The sequence below is a fragment of the Calliphora vicina genome, chromosome 4, assembly GCF_958450345.1.
Source record: "Calliphora vicina chromosome 4, idCalVici1.1, whole genome shotgun sequence".
In the NCBI taxonomy this organism is placed as follows: Eukaryota; Metazoa; Arthropoda; class Insecta; order Diptera; family Calliphoridae; genus Calliphora; species Calliphora vicina.
Genome location: NC_088783.1, coordinates 121,044,211 through 121,064,878, shown reverse-complemented (window position 1 = coordinate 121,064,878; position 20,668 = coordinate 121,044,211). Strand labels below are relative to the sequence as shown.

At 23.7% G+C, this 20,668-nt stretch overlaps 1 protein-coding gene across 2 annotated transcripts in view; it reads right to left on the bottom strand.

The window, feature by feature from the left end:
- The window catches only part of DAAM (disheveled-associated activator of morphogenesis-like protein), a 69,106-nt gene that overhangs the window by 25,425 nt on the left and 23,013 nt on the right, over nucleotides 1-20,668 (bottom strand). Inside the window, exon 1 of one of the 2 annotated variants that reach the window (XM_065509993.1) lies at nucleotides 15,511-15,649. The exons of the other annotated variant lie outside the window; for it this stretch is intronic. Within the exon in view, the coding sequence (XP_065366065.1) occupies nucleotides 15,511-15,513 (3 nt within the window). The 5' untranslated portion in view covers nucleotides 15,514-15,649. Of the gene's footprint in view, nucleotides 1-15,510; nucleotides 15,650-20,668 lie in introns of those variants that run through there. 2 annotated transcript variants of the gene reach the window in all.

Genomic DNA, 20,668 nt, shown 5'->3' with positions numbered 1-20,668 from the left:
TTCAAAAAAATACTACATATTTCACAAATGTACTATTTAAAAAATATACTTTTTAAAAAAGGACTATTCAAAAAAGTCCATTTTTAAAAATACTATTTCAAAAAAGTACTACATATTTCACAAATGTACTATTTCAAAAATATACTATTTAAAAAAAGTACTATTTATAAATACTAATATTGAAAAAGGTACTACATATTTCAAAAAGTACTAGTAATTTTTAAAAAGGAACTAATTTAAAAAAAATACTATTTCAAAAAATACTTTTTAAAAAAGTACTTTTATAGAAGGTGCTATTTCAAAAGGTATTCCAAAAAGTACTTTTTAAAAAAGTACTATTTAAAAAATTTCTATTTAAAAAGTTACTTTTGGAAAAGGAGCTAATTCAAAAAAATACATTTTAAAAAAGAACTATTCCAAAAAGTACTTTTTAAGAAGGTGATATCTCAAAAAGTTACTATTCCAAAAAGTACATTTTAAAAAAAGTACTATTTAAAAAAGTACTATTTCAAAAAATACTATTTTTAAAAAGGTGTTATTTCAAAAAAGTGCATTTAAAAAAAAAGTACTATTTTAATAAAGTACTATTTCAAAACTATATTTTTTAAAAAAGTACTATTCCAAAAAGTACGATTTTAATATAGTACTTTTTAAGAAGGTGCTATCTCAAAAAGATACTATCCCAAAAAGTACATTTCAAAAAAGTACAATTTAAAAAAAGTACTATTTAAAAAAGTACTATTTAAAAAAATACTATTTAAAAAAGTACTATTTCAAAAAAGTGAATTTTAAAAAAGTAATATTTTAAAAACGTACTTTTGAAAAAAGTACTATTTTAATAAAAAAAGTACATTTTAAAAAAGTACTATTTCAAAACTATATTTTTAAAAAGAAAATATATTTTAAAAAAACTATTTAAAAAAATACTTTTTAAAAAAGTACCTTTTAAGAAGGTGCTATTTCAAAAAGTGTTCCAAAAAGTACTTTTTAAAAAAGAACTATTTAAAAAATTTCTATTTAAAAAGGTACTTTTCGAAAAGGAGCTATTTCAAAAAAATTCTTTTTATAAAAGTACTATTCCAAAAAGTACGATTTTAATAAAGTACTTTTTAAGAAGGTGCTATCTCAAAAAGTTACTAGTACGATTTTAATATAGTAGTTTTTAAGAAGGTGCTATCTCAAAAAGATACTATCCCAAAAAGTACATTTTAAAAAAGTACAATTTAAAAAAAGTACTATTTAAAAAAGTACTGTTTCAAAAAATACTATTCCAAAAAAGTAATATTTTAAAAACGTACTTTTGAAAAAAGTACTATTTTAATAAAGTACTATTCCAAAAAGTACATTTTAAAAAAGTATTATTTAAAAACTATACTTTTTAAAAAAGTACTACATTAAAAAACTAATTTTTAAAAAGATACTATTTCAAAAAAGTACATTTTAAAATAATACTTTTGAAAAAAATTCTATTTCAAAAAATTACTTTTTAAAAAAGTAGGTACTATTTAAAAAATACTATTTAAAAAAAGTACTATTTCAAAAAAGTACTTTAAAATTAAATTTTTCAACAAAAAAAAAAAAATTACTGAAAGAGGTTCTATTATGGTACTAAAAAACAATTTTAAAAAGGTACTATTTCAATATCATAATATAAATCAAATTATTTTTTTAATCTTAACAAAAAAATTGGCAAATTTGTGGAATATTTTAAAAATATTCCAAATCAACACAAGCCCCAATTAACATTATTTCTTATGTCGTACGTACGTACACCCGCCCACTTTGTCTTTATTTCTTATTCTATTACTACTAGTTCTCCTTCGTCTTCTTCGTGCTTCTTGGTTATTTAACGTGTTTAGAATTTTATTTTAAAAAATTTCAACTAATTGCTTAAGCTTGTTGCATTATTTGCATATGAAAATATTTTCATTTATTAAAATTCAATGTCTGCTGGTTTGAAATTGTTAAAAACACACATACTCGTACTTCATACTTTGAAGGCCACATACAATTAAATTAAATTGCGAGTAGCGACGATGAAAAAAAAACCTTAAAAAAATCAATATAATCAGGTTTATTTATTGAATAAAAAAAAAATTACAGAATATTTAGACAAACTTTACGACGACGGTACGTACGCGTTGTTTATTTAAAACTGTGTTAAGTTAGAACTAGTTTTAATTTATGACTTGTTACTACTGACCCAAACACAGAAGAAAATTGTTTAAAATTCCCATTGTCGCATTGCATCATTGGTGTAAAAACGTTATAAATAGAGTTACGTGTTTGCTATATTGATCATGGTTGTTTTGTTAGTTTAATCAAATTCTTGTAATTGAGGTGTTAATTACGCACGCTTTTAGATATCAATATGAATGATAGATGGTGAAACGCAAAGTAAATTACTTAATTATGGGTTTGATAAGGGTATTAAACAGCAAATTTACAGGTTTGCGTTTTAGAAGAGAAGATTTTTGAAAGATCTTTTGCTTTTGTTTATCAAATAAATTGTTATTGATCGTTTGGATACATAGAGAAGATGATCTTTTGCTTTTGTTTATCAAAAAAATAAAAATGGTTATTGATCGTTTGGATTTTTAGGTTAATTTTGCTTTAAAAATTTGTTTTATTTATTTTCCATTTAAAGTTGTTTTCAATTTGTAAAATTGTTGGGAAAAATGTGTATTTTATTCTTTTGTTGTTAAAGTTTCTTTTCAAATGCCTAGAGGCCATTAGTTCCGGTTAGTTTTGTGATCTCTCTATATAATTATTTTCAAACATCATTAACTTTAACCCATTAACCCATTTGCATGATATTCTTGTAATAATTCTTTGAAATACATACTTAAAGCAAGAAATCATTATTAACATTCATTTATAACAAATTGAAATGTTTTAAAGTAATGATTCTTAATGGATTACAGATCAGTGATCGCAATAAATTGTTTCCCGCTGAATATTCTTACATTATTCAAACAACAATAAATAAATGGCTTATTATACATTAATATTAAAGAATTCTTTTAATAGTTTGTAATGTGTTTATAAAACTTTAGTTTCCCATTAGCTGACTAAGCATTAAATGGGAAAAAGTTTTTCTTCCATTGAAAATCTATTGAGTGGGAAACTTTTGTTTTGCATTAGAAAACCATAGAAAATCGGAAACCTAGAAATGAGTAGAACACAAATTAAATGATTTTCCATTACAAAAGAAATTGAGATAAAGTCATATTTGACATCAATAGCAAATTGTTTTGTAAGTACATAATACTTGTTTGTACGAGTGCGTTGCTAAAGCCAAAGAAAATCATTTAAATGTTTTCTTGCTGTTTTTTTTTGTTTGTTTTATCTCTGCCTCCGTCTATTCGACTTGAACATTTATGAGTTTTTATGAATACATAAGCAGCCAAGCCAGCCGGCTTTAAAATCAGGTCAATATAAACTAGACAAGTTGGCTGTAATTCTGATGCGACTACACTTTGTAAGGCCTTTAGTCATGTTTATGACCATTAAAAATTAAACAATTAGAATATGAATAGAAGTACTAAACAGCTGTTGTATTAAAGATTATTTATTGTTTTTGAGTAATTAATTGTTTTAACATGAATTGTTTAATAGAGAAGATAACAGATCATGGTTGTTTAAAATATACATATTTGGTTAATTTTTAAACTTCCAAGTTTTTTTTCTAATAGAATTTACTTCTATTTTAATAAAGTAATGTTTAAAAAGGTACTATTTCAAAAAAGTACTAAATATTCAAAAATGTACATTTTAAAAAAAGTTCTATTTCAAAAAAGTACTTTTTGAAAAAGTACTATTTTAAAAAAGTACTTTTTAATAATGTACTATTTTAATAAAGTACTTCTTAAAACGGTACTGTTTCAAAAAAGTACATTTTAAAAAAGTTAAATTTCAAAAAAGTTCTATTCCAAAATTTTTACTTTTTTAGAAGGTACTATTTCAAAAAGGGCCTATTTCTAAAAAGTATTATTCGAAAAAGTACATTTTAAAAATGTTATACATATGTATTTCAAAAATATACTTTTTAAAAAGTACATTTTAAAAAATTAATATATTAAAAAAGTACTATTTTAAAAAGTACTATTTGAATAAAGTACTTTTTAAGAAGGTACTATTTCAAAAAAGTACTATTCCAAAAAGTACATTTTAAAAAAGTACTTTTTAATAGAGTACTATTTTAATAAAATACTTTTGAAAAGGATAGTATTTCAAAAAAGTACATTTTAAAAAAATTAAATTTCAAAAAATCACCATTCCAAAAATTTTAATAAAGTACTTTTTAAAAAGGTACTATTTCTAAAAAGTACTATTCAAAAAAGTACATTTTAAACAATTTCTGTTTTAAAAAAAGTACTTTTTTAAAAAAGTACACTTTAAAAAATTAATATTTTAAAAAAGTACTTTTTATAAAGTATTTTTTAAAAAAGTACTATTTTAATAAAGTACTTTTTAAGAAGGTACTATTTCAAAAAAGTACTATTCCAACAAGTACATTTTAAAAAAGTTCTATTTCAAAAAAGTACTTTTCCAAAAAGTACTACTTTAATAAAGTACTTTTTAAAAAGGTACTATTTCAAAAAGAACATTTTAAAAAAGATCTATTTCAAAACCGTGCATTGTAAAAAATTAATGTTTTACAAACGTACATTTGAAAAAAGTACTTTTTAAAAAGGTAGTATTTCAAAAAGGTTTATCATAGTCCTAATCATTTTGGTATTGAAAATCAGCTAAATCGATGCTGTAGACAAAAAGTTATGGACCAAAATGTGAGAGAACCTCAATTAATTTTGATAAAATTTAGCAAAAACAAGAATTACCAAATTTTTTTTGTTGTAGGATTGATTTTTTCAATCTAATTTTAAAAATCTGAAGAATTTCAAAATTCTGTTTGTGTGTGTAAATCACGATTTCATCCAAAATTCCCAGCCAAAATAAATGAGTTTTACACAATAATGTTTATCACTGTCCTAAGCAGTTTGTTATTGAAAATTAAAAAATTCGGTTCAGTAGAACAAAAGTTATGGAGTGAGCAAAATGTATAAATTTTTTTTTACATAATTTTCCAAAACAACAATTTCTAACATTGTTACGTTAGCTGATGTGTGTGCTTAAGTTTCTTAGAATAAAATTTAGTTAAATTTAAGCTATTTTCAAAAACTGTTAAATTTCAAAATTATTTGTGTGTGTAAATCACGCTCTCATCCAAAATAATTAGCCTAAATCAATAAAGTTTCCATAATAATGTTTATCATTGTCCTAGTCAGCTTGGTATTGAAAATCAGCTAAATTGATTAAGTAGACCAAAAGATAGGGACAAATAATGTTGTTATAGTTTCGCAAAACAACAATTTCCAACATTGTTGAGTTAGATTATTTTTTATTATTATAGTCATAATTGCTGCTATTGCTTCTTTTAATTTGTTTAGAAATTTGTTGAAATGATTTCATTATAAAGCTTTTAGGCTGCCTTAAGCTTAAGATAACAAACTTTTCCTATTGTTTCCAATACAAATATCTGCAACTTCAAATATTATATTGTCTTTGAAACAATTTCCAATGAATTGATGAAATCATATCATCGACATCTTTTAACATTTCTATTTCAATTGTCTTAAGATAAGCCATATGTGGACAGACAGATCGACGGACAAAGTTAAGCAACCAAATGATTTTATCATCTACATTTTACACTTAAATAAAAAGCTTATTTTGGCAACTGTGCTGGTGTGGGGTGGCATGGCATGGTTGGCTGACTGGCTTTCAGAATGAATGACGACTGAAGCATTTATAAATAATGACTTCATTGCAAGTCAAAACAAAAGAATTTCATAATGATCTTTAAACGTTTGTTCGAGTATTTTAAATAATAAATATATTTAATGGCTTATAATTCTAAACTTACAAGTGCAATTTTAGCTTTTTGTTAGCAATTCTGCTAACCTTATAAATAAATGAAATCTGTGGTGTGGCATTAACCAAATACTATAAGATTTTGACATTTTAAACAAATATGGCATTTTTGTTAAAACTTTTTAATACTATACCAAACAAATAAAGGGGAATTAAATGATATTTGCCAAGATATTCAACAAAGAAACGTACCTGAAAAGAAACAAGAAATAAATTTAAAATTAATAAAGAATTTTCTTTAAAAAATACTAGTAGAAATACATATTTATGTTTGTGGCTAACAATTTGTCACAATTAACAAAAACGCTTTTAAATTTTTGTTTTAGAAATAATAAATGATCTTTAATTTCAATTCAAATTCAAGGTTAAACTCCACAGTTATAGTTTAATTGTTTTTTTTAGAAGAGGAAGTAATTTCTTGTTTTTATTTTTATATTTTTTTACTAAACCAATATTATGATTTATTTAAACATTTAACAATGGAGTTTTATGGTGTTTTTTATGTGGGTTCTAGTGAATGAATAAGATTTTCTTGTATCATGTTTTAGTTTTTTCAATTATAAAGGTCAAGTGAAACCAGGTGAATTCTGAAAGAAACACTTACTGGTTATGGCAAATTATAGACAATTAAATACAAGATTTTAGGCTGAATAATAATAATTAAAAAGGAAAATGTTACTTCCTCAATGACTTGTTATTCTAAGCAGATACAAAAATATTTAATAACGTCCCTGATTCTCAATAGGATACATTCAAAAGTCAACTAGAAACTATAAGTAGATTTTTTAGTAATACCGGGGTTTGCTACGCAATTCGATTGTAATGAAACAATTTCTGCAAATTGCAATAGATTATGGCAACAAGTTCAATCACAATAGATTATGGCAACAAGTTCAATCACATTTATATTCGTATCGAATTTCAAGAAAACGGTCACTTTTCAACTTTTTTCGATTTTTGAAGAGTCGTATATTCGACTTTTTTACATTATTTAATAAAAAGTCGTAAATGCGACTTTAAAAAAAGTTGAATAGTGGCCGTTTTGTTTTCCCTAAAGATCGCTAGTCGAGTTATACCAATAAAATAAAGACGACTTTTTAAAAGTCAAAACGTCGACTTTATAATTTTTTAATTTCAATTGTTTATTCTAATTTAATATATAAAACATATGTATATGGTTAGCAGAGCTATTGATGAGCTATGAGCAATTTTTTAAATAAATAAGTCGTAAATGAGACTTTTTAAAAGTCGAAACGTCGACTTTATGATTTTTTTTAAATTAATTTTCAGTTTTTTATTTTAATTTAAAGTGTAAAATATATGTGGTTGCCAGAACTATTGATGAGAGCTTTTTTTACATTATTTAATAAAAGGTCGTAAATACGATTTTTAAAAGACCAAACTTTTTTTTTTACTTTTCAATTGCTTATTCTAATTTAAGTATAAAATAATGTGGCTTCCAGAGTTATTAATGAGCTATGAGCTTTTTTTTATACATTTTTTCAAATAAAAAGTCGAAAATGAGATTTTTTTAAAGTCGAAAAGTCGACTTTATGATTATATTTATTACTTTTCAATGGCTTATTCTAATTAAATGTGTAAAATATATGTAGTTGCCAAAGTTATTGAAGGGAATAACGAATTTTAAAATTTTTCCAATAACAAATATCGACTTAATGAATTTTTTCATTTAGTTGAAATGTTAAAGTGCTAAATTGACAAAATTGCCTAACGTGAAACGGGTCTAAATGTAAGTCATTTGTTCCCTTACTATTGAAGAAGCCAGTACTAACCCTCTTTCGCTAGACAACTGACTAGTCCCCCCAACTACAGAGGGGGAAATACAGACTGAATTAAATTTTAATTATTTTGTGCGAATTGTATGTTTAATTCATAATTTAATTACTAATTATTATAAAAAATTACGTAACCTACAAATATAATTATTTAACATTAAACTAATTACACGTTTTTTGAGAAAATTTTTTAAAGTTTAATTAACACAAAAACAATTGACTCAACAGAGTTTATTTTTCAAAAATTTTACTTCAATCTCTAAGAATGCGGAACAAATGTCAGCAGAAAACGTTTACAAAAAATAGCCAATTAAACAAATTAAACTAGCACTTGTTGCAAACTATGTATAAAATAAAATAATAATAGAGCAAGCTTTAACAATAAGAAACAATCCAAAATTAAACAAATAAAAATCAGCTTTGTGTCATTTTTTTTAAACAAAAAAAAAATACAAAACGTTAAACACTGTGGCAAAGCACGTTACTTTTATGTTGATGTTTTTGTTGTTTCTTATTAAAATAAAAACAACAATTTTATTTGAAACACCAACAGATTGAGCACGCATGTGGAGACAACAACAAAAAAAAACCAGAGCAACAATTACTATATGAGAATACAACAAACACACTAAGTAAACAGTTCATGCTATATTTGTTTGGGTTTGTATGGGAGTGTATGAAATAGAGGTAATTGTATATTACAACTAAAACAACAACAACGAATTTAATATAAAAACAAAACAAACTAAATAGGGTGTTGCCAGAGCAGGAAAAATTCTAGATTATAAGAAAAATATGGCCAATTGTTTAAAATGGAAGAAAATAATAGATTATAAAGAATATTCGAATTGTTATTAAGTTTACAGCCCTAAACCATTTAAAAATCAATACATTTCTTTTAAAATACTAATAATTATGGAAACTAAAGTCAAATTAAGACAAAATTAACCATTTCTTATAATTTGTTTAATAAATTCCACTTATTTTAATTAAAATGAAATTTAAAACACAGCTGAATAGAATTTATTTTATTGTTGCTAATATATTTATGGCAACTCTCTATACCTGACATTTACTTAAGTTTTTCTTAACGTTTTTTTTTGTTTTGTTTATTTGTTTTAATAGCAGCATTAACAATATATTATTTATGAGCTCATATTTGTTTTTAAATGGGTGTCAAGTGTTTTAGTTATGTTTTTTTTTAACTACATATTTTAGGTATTTGTTGTTATTTGTTGTTATTTTTTAGATTTTTTCTTTTAAGTTTAAAGAGGCAGAGCAAAACAGTTTTAGTACCAAGTAAATACATACATAGCTGTATGTATATTATAAAGCCTAGATCAAGGTAAATGGAACTGAAGTTGAAAAGCCAGTACTTGAGATAGTTAATTTAATAGCATATTTAAAAGGCAATAATTTAATAAAAACCATAATTTAATAGCATATTTTAAAAAACAATTAAAATAGAGATGTTTGAAATAGTTGAAAGGTTAGAAAACATATTTAAAATTAATTGAAAACTAAAATATTAGGGCTATAAAAACTAAAAGCTTTTGTTTGTTACCCTCATTAATATATCATTTTATTAAAAGCTTTGACACTTTTTATTAGATTTAAATTGAAATTAACAAAAGAAAGTTGTTGACATCTAAAAGCTCATAAATAGCTTTTTCTTTGGAAATTCCAAAAAGCTTTTATTTTGTAGACAAATTATGAAAACTTTTCAATTATCAAAAATATAAAAAAACTTCTTTAATTTTAAAAGCTTTTATTTTGGAAATTACAAAAAGCTTTTGTTTTGTAAAATTTTATTAAAAGTTCAATAGTAATTGATGTAAAAATCTTTTAAAGCTTTTTATTAGCTTAATTTTTCTTATTTCAGCAAAATTTTAATAAATATAAACTAAAAAGCTTTAAAGCTTTTATATTGTAGGAATTATAGGTCAGGCAAAAGAACATTCAAACCAAAAGCTTGAAAAATCTCAGTTTTTAAAAAGCTTTACAGTAAGCTTTTTGAATTATTGTAAAGCTTAATATAAAACTTTACAATAATGTTGTCTGTATTATATGATCGTTATGATTTAATATTTAATGACCTTTGACCTCTTACATAATAAAAAAGTATAATGGAATGCAATATCTAATAAGTTTCATTAAATTTTAAAACTTTTAATCCGTAGTTAGAAATTAACTGTGCAATTTATTATTTATTTTTGTAATATTTCCTGAACATTAATGATTCATTTAAGGCTTTTTCTTTTTAAAATTTATTTGCCTTGATTTATTTTGACATCTGACATTATTGTTATTGTGTTTTGATGTTTTTACCACTTGACATTGTTGACAAGCTATTGTCAGTTTTAATGGCAATTCTATAGAATTTTGCTGTCTACTAACTTAGTTATAGTGATTTATCTAAATCATGAATATTTAATGAAATTGTTTACAAAAAAACCTGTGGGAAAGATAAATGCGCAATTGTATAATAAAACTATTTTTATAAAGAACTTTATCTAATCATAACAGGAGTTCAGATCATATAAAGATAAAATGAAAGCTGATTAAGTAATAAAGATAAAAAAGGAAAAAAGTTAAAAAGGGAGAGAGAAGAGGCACAGTTTATTAGATAAAATAATTTAACGAAAATTAAAGCTAAAATATATAAAGAGGATTTTGAAAACAAAAATCTGGTTAATAATAGAGGCAAACAATATTTACAAGTAATTGCTTTAAATATTTCAAAATTTGAGGGGAAATGTTTAAGATCTTGTATTATTATGTATTTTTGCTTTACTTTGTTCTATTCTGCAGCAAAATTAGAAAATCTAACTGGTTTTTGTTTTCAAAATCTTATACAAATTATATAATAAAAACCTCTGTTCCCTTTTATATCTACTTTCAAGCTCTTGTCTGATAGATAATGTTGGCGATACAAATAAATACAATATTTATAAAGCAATAAACACAAAAAATAACCAGATAAATATTTAATTACGCTTTCATCAATGATTAATTTAACACTGCGCAAAAAGCAAACAATCTTTAAGATGAATTCAAACCGGCAATGACAGCTTTGAGTGAACAATTTTGTTATTTTTTTTTGTTGCTGGTGTTGTTTTCTTTCTGAAATCACTGAAATCGAAAGTGAAACGCCTTCAAAACATTACTACAGATGGCAGCAAGACGAACCCAGAGATCACAGCTTGCAGAAAAACACACACACACTTCAATTGTAGTGTGTGGATTCAACAGGTTAAATTAAAACAAAAAAAAGATCTTGAATTCATGAAAGTGTTTTTTTGTAGTTTTTTGCACTGTTAAGCCCCTTACTCCCCTGTGAGTTTAAAATTAAATGTACCTCAGTATAGCCATGCTAAGTATGTAAAGCGTGTTAAATGTTTTAAAAACCTTAAGGCGTTTTATTTTCATTTTGTGTTTTGTTTTAAACCGTTAATAGGTGATTTGTTTAAATTTTATTTGCTTTTTTATGATATTTTATTGCAGTTTCTTTTTAATAAAATCTCTAGTATTGTTTAAAAGACACGTACGTTTTGACTTTAAAGGTTAAAAGTGGTTTTTGAGGATAAAATGAAATTATTTAAATTAATTTTTTTTAAAAGAGGGAAAACATAAATTTTTTCATTTTTTATTTTTAATTCCTGGAATTATTAACATTCGAACTTAAAATTTGTAGAGGAATTTTTAAGACTTGATGATGTTAGAAACAAAACTATGTTTTTTAGCAATGTTCGAAAATTTGAAATTAATTTCGAATTTCTGAAAACTATCGCAGAAAGTTCCATTATTGATCTACAATGTAAAAACTATAAAATTGTTCATCTTATTTTACATTTTCATGGGTTTTTCGACATTCGAACATGAAAATTTAAGACAAAAATTTTAAATATTATCATTTTTGTGCAAAGTAACAATCGTAACTTACAAAAATATGATTTTTGAGTCATGTTCGAAAATTCGAAGTTAATTTCGAAATTCCAAAAACTATATTAAAATGTTCCCTTATTGATTTACAACATAAAAATTATAATTTTTTTAGGTTGTTTAAGATTTTTGTTGGTTTTTTTGAACATTCGAACATGAAATTTATTTTAAATTAAAATTCGAACATGAAATTTTTGCAGAAAAATTTTAATTTTTATTATATTTGTTTAAAATAACAAGGCTAAGTTATAAAATTATGGTTTTTGAGTCATGTTCGAAAATTCGAAGTTAATTTCGAAATTCCAAAAAGTATCACAAAATGTACCTTTATTGATCTACAACATAAAAATTAGAATTTTGTTTGGTTTTACCTGATTTTTATTGATTTTTTATAGATTCGAACATGAAATTTATTTTTTTACTAAAATTTTGACATTCGAACATGAAATTTTTGGAGAAAAATTGTTAGTTTTAATCATATTTAATTAATTTATAAGCCTAAATTACATAAATAAGCTTTTGGACTCATGTTCGAAAATTCGAAGTTAATTCCGAAATTCCAAAAACTATCAAAAACTGCTCTGTTATTAATCTATAATATAAAAATTGTAGAAATTTGTGTGTTCTGTAACATTTTCATATTTTTTTAAACATTCGAACATAAAAGCTTTTGGGAAAAAATTTAATATTTCATCATTTTTGTATGCTGAAGTCAAATTAGCCAAAAAATATTTTCTCTTAATTCAATTTAAATCCCAAACACGTTTAATTAGTTACCATTTAAAATATCTGCTTTTGTGTAAATTATTACAAACCTGACCTAAGTTAACCTTAAATGACAAATGGGGGAGAGAAGCTAATTTTGTTGTTGCTGTTTTTTATTGGTGGGCACATATTTTTTTATTTCATAAATATGCATGAGGTTAAAAAGACCGCCTTAATTTCCATTTCCAAAAAATCAAGAAAAAAAAAACGTTTTCACTATCTTTCGTTATCAAAAATCATAAAGACACCAAAAAGCAACAATGTGGAATGGAATACAAAACAAAAATTTACAATAAAACATCAACAAACATCTTTTACACTAAACTAATGACTACTACATGGTAAATCGTTGGTATCTGCTGATAGATATGAATAAATGTAAAAATTGTATTTGTATAATTTACTACCAATACTACAAAGAAGACTGGGGACGCGTTAGTTCAAATATACAATATATTTTCAAAAAAAAAAAATAAAATAAAATAATGATAATAAAACTGATATTTTTCTGGTGATGTAAAATAAAATTTAAAAAAAAAAAAAAAAAATTCAAAGTGACCGGATGGTGGTGTTATGTATCTTATAGATAGTTATACTTATTTAGTGAATTCAAGTGTATTTGAATGAATGACTAACAACAGTGAGTAGTGGTGTTGTTGTTTTTAGGCAGTTGTGTGTCTTGTCAGTCTGTCTGTCTTTTATTATTGCTTTCTGGTTGAAAATGAAAGTGAAATTAAAATAAAAATTGAATTTAAATAAATTACAAATGTTTAACAGCAACAAGGTATATCTATCTATCTATGTAGCTATGTTTAATATTACAATAAAAGAAAACAAAAATAATATAAAAAAATTGAAACAAGAAAAGCTAATTGTAAACTTTAGTTATGTATAAATGAATAAATATTCATTGATTCATATTAATATCTAAATAAGCATACACAGGCCATGCATTAACAAATCATATGTACGACTACATTAATTTAAAGCGACTTTTTTCGTGATCGATCGTTTTCAAAACTCAAAAAGAAATTGTAAGTAATGTTAAAAAAGGTGTGTGCAGAATTATTATGACACTCTACTAAAGACAGTTCAATTAACATAAAATATTGGAGAAATAAGGGATAGTCTTTGACATATGACAGATTTTGACAACTATTAAAATATCAGGTTTTATATCCTGAAATTTTTGGAAAAAGAGATCAATTCTAGTTAATTAATTTCCTGAAAATGTAGAATTTTTACGTTGATAAGCATGAATGGAAGTTTTTAGAAATTCGAAATCAATTTCGAGTTTTCGAACATGACTCTCTTTAAAAATCTTAAATTTTTCACAAAAAATTTCATGTTCAAATGTCAAAAACCCCTTAAAAATATAGAAAAATATGAAAGATTTCATAATTTTTAAATTTTGGCACAAAAAATAAAAATTCGAATTTTCAAATTAATTTCGAATTTTCGAAATTGACTCAAATTTTTGCATTTTGGAACAATAACATAAATTCGAATTTTCTAATTAATATCGAATTTTCGAAAATCACTCAAAATTAAAATTTTTGTCACTTACACTAGATTTTAAAAAAGAAATTCGAATTTTCGAACATAACTAAAAAATTTAATTTTTGTATTTTTTTCATAAATGATAAAATCATAAATTTCTCTCCAAAGATTTCATTGTCGAATGTCAAAAACCCCTAAAATATAGAAAAATATGAAAGATTTCATAATTTTTACATTTTGGAATAAAAATAGAAATTCGAATTTTCGAAAATGACTTAAAAATTTAAATTTTTGTCACTTACGCTAGATTTTTTTGTACAAAAATGATAAAATCTTAAATTGTTGGCCAAAAATTTTATGTTCGAAAGTCAAAAACCCCTTAAAAATATAGAATAATATGAAAGATTTCATAATTTTGACATTTTGTAACAAAAAAAAGAAATTCGAATTTTCAAATTAATTTCGAATTTTCGAACATGACTCAAAATTTTAATTTTTTCACTTACGCTAGATTTCAAAAATAGAAATTCGAATTTTCAAATTAATTTCGAATTTTCGAACATGACTCAAAAATTTAATTTTTGTAACTTTGTACAAAAATAATAAAATCTTAAATTTTTCTTCAAAAATGTTATGTTTGAAAGGGAAAAACTGCAGGAAAATGCTATAAAACTATAAAAATATTATCATTTTCACTTTGTAGCGCCGTAAAGGAACAAAAATTATGTGAGAACACAGATTTTTCTAAAATTTTAATTTTAGTTATGTAATTTTTTCTGTGTGTGTAAATCAGCCTAGCATGTAAAATGCTAAACCAAGGCTGATGAGATTTATTTAGAATGTTTATCATGATCTTAGGCAAATTGGTATTGAAAATCTGCAAAATCGGAGCAATAGAAAAAATGTTATGAACCATAATGTGAGATCACCTTAAAGAAATTGTTATGGTTTCAGCGAAACCCATTTTCAACACTTATACTGTGGGTTAGCATGTTGTTGGAATGTGTATAAACAAATATGTATGTTGTTGTAGTTTTGGTAAATTGTTGTTTTGAAAAGAAGGTTGTAATTCCTTGTTTATTTCTTCATTTCTAATGTAGGGTGCTTGAAAATCTATTTACTTGTTATTCTCTGTTACTTTTGGCTGGGTTTTCAAAAAAAAAAATACAATTGTTTAAACCAACTATGTCATTATAATCTTCAAAAAACAGCAATACAAAAAACTCTTAAATTTATTTGAAAATTCAAGTTTAAAAAACACTTTTTCACATTCACACCAACATTTATATTTTTTTTTATCTTTTTTTCAAATAAACTTTTTTATTTTAAATAAAAAAAAAACTACAATAAATTTTTGAATATAGAGTTTGTTTGGCATTTTCCATCCACTGATTTGTAAATTTATTTAGAGATGAAAAAACTTCGAAAAAAACGTATTGATGAGGGTCAAGACAAGTCATTGAAAAACTTGTATCGTAAAATCGTGACATAAACTGAACAAATTGTATGAAATTTTTCGAATTTGGTCAACAAACATTAATGAACTTGTTATAATGGAAAATAGTTTAACCACCATTTTTTTTATTCAAAGCTAATTTTCACATTTATTTTTAATTTTTTTAAGGAGATTTTTTTGTTTTATATTTTTAATTAATTTGTTTTCCCATAAATAATTTAGCTAAAAACCGTTGATATTTTTCGAAACGTCCTCTAATTTAAAAGGTTTTTATTTCACTAATTTTATTAAAGCGTTTTAACAATTTTATTTTAGAAGAATTTTTGTGTGTTTTTTTAATGAGCGAAATTTATTTAAACTTGACATAAATAATAAAAATGTTTAAATTTAACGTTGATAGCAAAAGTAAACTAAGTCAGTTATTTAAAAAATAATACACAAAATACAAAAAAATCATCTAAGTGGCTAAAAACATTACAAAAATACTAGTTTTTTATATATTAATAAAAATAACTTAAACTCACTTAATACATTTTTGCAATAAACGTCAAACACATTGGATTCTAAACCCTCAGCTAACTTTAAAATATTTAATTTACGTCATTTTGAAAGTAAATAGAGACTGTTCTCATTTGTTATACAAATTTGAATATTTATTCTTAGAAAATATAAATAATTTTACACTTGAACACTGCTCCCTGTTTTATTTAAAAACTTCTGGAATTTTTTTTTGTAATTTTTTTAACGCAATTTTACTTTTTCTTTTAATTCTTAAAAGTGTGTTTAATACATTTTTCTTCTAAACGCTTCTCCCTTTTTAATGTCTGTAAATTCCAGCTTATCAGTCACACTTGTGTAAATAAACAATTTTTTTTGAAATACAAAATTCTGTTAAGTTTCTTTTGTGTTTTGTTTTTTTAGCAAAGAATTATTTAAATAAAAATTATTTTATAATTTATCAAAAGGTGTAGACATGGATACTTAAGATCCACATTTATTAAAACAAAAAAAGATAAAGAAATTACTGGCTATCTTGAAAAATACTAACTAGATTTTTATGGATTTAAAATAACAAACAACAGCTTTATTTAATAAGCTTTATTGATTTGCATAATTGATTTAATTAACTTTGTTGGAGACTTTGAAAATGTTGTTAAATAATTGAAAATTACAGGAAAAGGTTTTAAACACATAAAATTACATTTTTTAATGGATATTTTTTTTAACTTCGAATTTTCGAACATGACTTTGTAAAAAATTTTGAAATTTTAAATTTTTCTTTAAAAATTTCATGTTCGAATAACAAAAACTCGATGAAAATATGATAGAACATGAATATTTTCAGCATTTTTATATTGTGAATCAAAAATGGAATATTTTCAGGTACTTTTGAGAAATTCGAAATTAACTTCGAATTTTCGAACATGACTCAAAAAGTATATTTTTGTAACCTACGCTTGATTCTTAATAAAAAAATTATCAAATTTTAAATTTTCTAGTAAAAAATTGTATGTTCGAATTTCGAAAATCTCTGAAAATGTGATAGAAAATGAAAAATTGTATAATTTTTTTATTGCGAAGGAAAAGTGGAACATTTTGAGGCATTTTTGAGAAATTAAATATTTCGAACATGACCAAAAAAAGTATATTTTGGTAACATACGCTGGAAATTTTTACAAAAATTATAAAATCAATAATTTTTCTTCAAAAATTCATGTTCGAATATCCAAAAAAACCATGAAAATTTTGAGTTCCAATAAAAATTTTATTATTTTTATATTGCAAAACAACAGTGGCTTCTTTTAAGATAGTTTTTGGAATTTCGAAATTAACTTCGAATTTTCGAACATAACTCAAAAAGTCTATTTTTGTAATTGAAGCTTGATGCTGTATACAAAAATGATAAAATCTTTAATTTTGCCCTAAAAATTTCATGTTCGAATATTAAAAAATCCCAAAAAAATTTACTTTTAAAGACATTTTCCATGTTCGAATGTCAAAAAATCAATGAAAATCTGGTAGAACCAACAAAAATTTATATTTTTCAAATTGTAGATCAATTATGAAACATTCTAAGATAGTTTTTAGAAATTCGAAATTAATTTCGAATTTTCGAACATGACTCAAAAAGCATAATTTTGCAACTTGCAACTTGATTTTTTGTTTAAAAATGATAATGTGGTTAAATTTGCTCTCAAAATTTCATATTCGAATTTAAAAAAATTTTGAATTATTAAATTTTTCTCAAAAAATTCCATATTCGAATGTCTAAAATTCCATAAAAATATTATAGAAAAACAAAATGTTTATCATTTTCATGTTCTAGAACAATAAAGGAACATTTTGTGGTACATTTGAGAAATTCGAAATTAACTTCGAATTTTCGAACATTGATCAGAAAGCCTATTTTTGCAATTTACACTTGATTCTTTGCACAAAAATAGTAAAATCTTTTATTTTGCTCTAAAAATTTAATGTTCGAATTTAAAAATTCATGTAATTTTAAATTTTTCTTAAAAAATTTTATGTTCGAATAACAAAATAGCCATGAACATTTGACAAAACAATAAAATTTTTATAATTTTCACTTTGTAGAGCAGTAATGCTACATTTTGTGCTGGTTTTTGGAAATTCGAAATTAACTTCGAATTTTCGAACATGTCTTAAAACGTATATTTTTGTTAACTATACTTGATGGTGAGCGAAAAAATGATAAAATCTTAAATTTTTTAGCAAAAATTTCATGTTCGAATTTCAAAAAATTTCAAAAATTTTTAAAAATTCTGTTTTCGAATAACAAAAAACCCATGAAAATGCAGTAGAACAAAATAATTTTTATTTTGCTTAGCAGTGATACAACATTTGGTGGTGATTTTAAGAATTCGAAATTAAGTTCGAATTTTCGAACATCACTTCAAAATTGCCAATTCCTAAATTTTTATTAAAAAAGTCAATGGAAATGTTGTGGAACAATAACTGGAAACTTTTTGTGTTAGTTTTTAGAAATTCGAAATTAAGTTCGAATTTTCGAATTTGACTCAAAAAGCTTATTTTTGTAACTAAGCTTAAGGAATTGTATAAAATACCCATGAAAATATTTCAGAAAAATTCCAAAATCGCCGGGCGGTGTTGAAAACAATTTAAATATTTTAAATACTCTAATAAGAGTCATCTAATGTCAAATAAGAGGGAATTAAATATATTGTTTACATTTTTTCGTCAATTTTGTTATCAATGTGAACGTTCATATCTTAATACTTTTATTTTTAACTTATTTTTTCATTATTATTAACAATTTTATTTTCTTATTTATTTCAGTTCCTGCAGATAAAGGTAAGTGTTAGCAGACTTCTTTTTATTCAAATTTTAATTAGATAAACTACGTATTATAAATCGATTATCTTGAAAATTCTATATTAAAACCTTTTAACAGATCATTTATTATTTCTAATTTCAAATTTTATTGCTGAAAATTATTTCCCCCCCGTATTCATAGTTTTCTGCTAACAGTGCTGCCAATGAAATTAATAACATGGTAGCACTTACTTAAAGTAGTGCCAATTGTTATAGGTACCACTTTTAATAGAGCTGCCATATTATTAATTCACTTGTCAATCCTGTTCAACTTAATTTTTCTTTTGAACAATTTAAATGAAATTTATTTGTTAATAATTTTTAATTGGCATTTTTTCATTGCCTTGATATCCTTTTTCCCAGGCTTTAATATCCAGTCTTTTTATATTGGAGCCTCTTTTTTGTCATTAATTTAAAAGTTTTACTAGCTTGGCCTTGTTTTTTTAGCAATAAAATCAAGCATTAATTTCAATTAAGCTGTAATTTCAAACAATTTTTATTTATATTTAAGCAAACAAGTTGTCATATTTCAATTCATCGCCACGATTTTGTCAATTCCAATTGAAACTAATAATATAATATGTTAAAATACTACAAATAAATAATATGTTAAAATACTACATTACTTACTTAATACTTGTATTGTTGACAAACTACTATTTAAACAGTAAAATAAAAAAATAAAAAACTGGATCTAAGTTAAAACTAACGGTAACCAACTAATTAACCTTGAGTTGTTGGATATATTAGACATATTTGTGATATAAAAAAATATATAACTTAATAAGTTTAATGCAGTTTTTTTTTATTAAAAAGACAAATTTTATATACCTTTTTTATACTTGTGAAGTATAAGAAATATGAGCTGGTTTTGCGTTTTGGGGTTGCGATTGTGCAACAATTTTTTTTTAAGCCTAAGAATCTTGTTTTTTTTAAAAAAAAGAAACTGAAAATTCTAAATGTAAATGATACTTTAAGGCAAATATTTGGTATCTTAGTTGTTTTGTGGTTTTAGTATTTAATATGGAAATCCCACAATATTCATTTAACTATTGGTCATGCTAAAATTAGCCACAAACAGTAGCTGGTTATTTGATATTAAACAAAAATTTCAAAGTTTTAAAAGATTCAAATAAATATTTAAAGTTACACAATGAAAATACCAAAAAAAAATAATTAATTTTCCTTTAATTGAAATGTTTTCTCATTTCTCACACTCTTTCAACAATGCTGCAACCATAGAGTAACACACATAGAAGGGAAACTAGAAAAAACTCAAACGAAAAAGTCTCTCATATGAGTGTTTTTGTTTTCACATAGTTTTTTTTACTAATATATTCTCTGCACATCGCCTTTGTAGCAACTGAGTTAGGTCTTTGAGAGGAAAGTTTCCCATCTATGTGCATTTATCTATGGCTGCAACTATTTATATAATTTTTTTTAAATAACTAAAAAACTTTAACGCATATTTAAAAAACAATTAATTTTTGCACTCCAAACAAACAAAAAGTGTGTCATAAATGTTTTTTTCAATCCCAAAAAAAGTAGGTGTAATTGATTATTAACTCGCTTTACACTTAACCAGGTTTATTAACAAACACCAAAAGTTTATTGATTTATATAGAAAAAAAATCGTATAACAAAACCGTATATAAACAATTGAAATAAAAACAATTCATTAAACATGATTGATTATACAGGTTACGTATCAATAACATTCATACCGCATTCATTCGCTTCATTTAAAGCCAACATTTAAGGATACAACTACAAATATTTAAAAGATATAAATTCCAAAATAATTTATGTAATAACTGCAATAGTTTTTATACAAATTTTATAATAAAAAAAGTACGCAAATATTTTCATCATCTACATAAACTGTAACAGCTATTTCTTTAGAGAAACAAATTTAATTTTT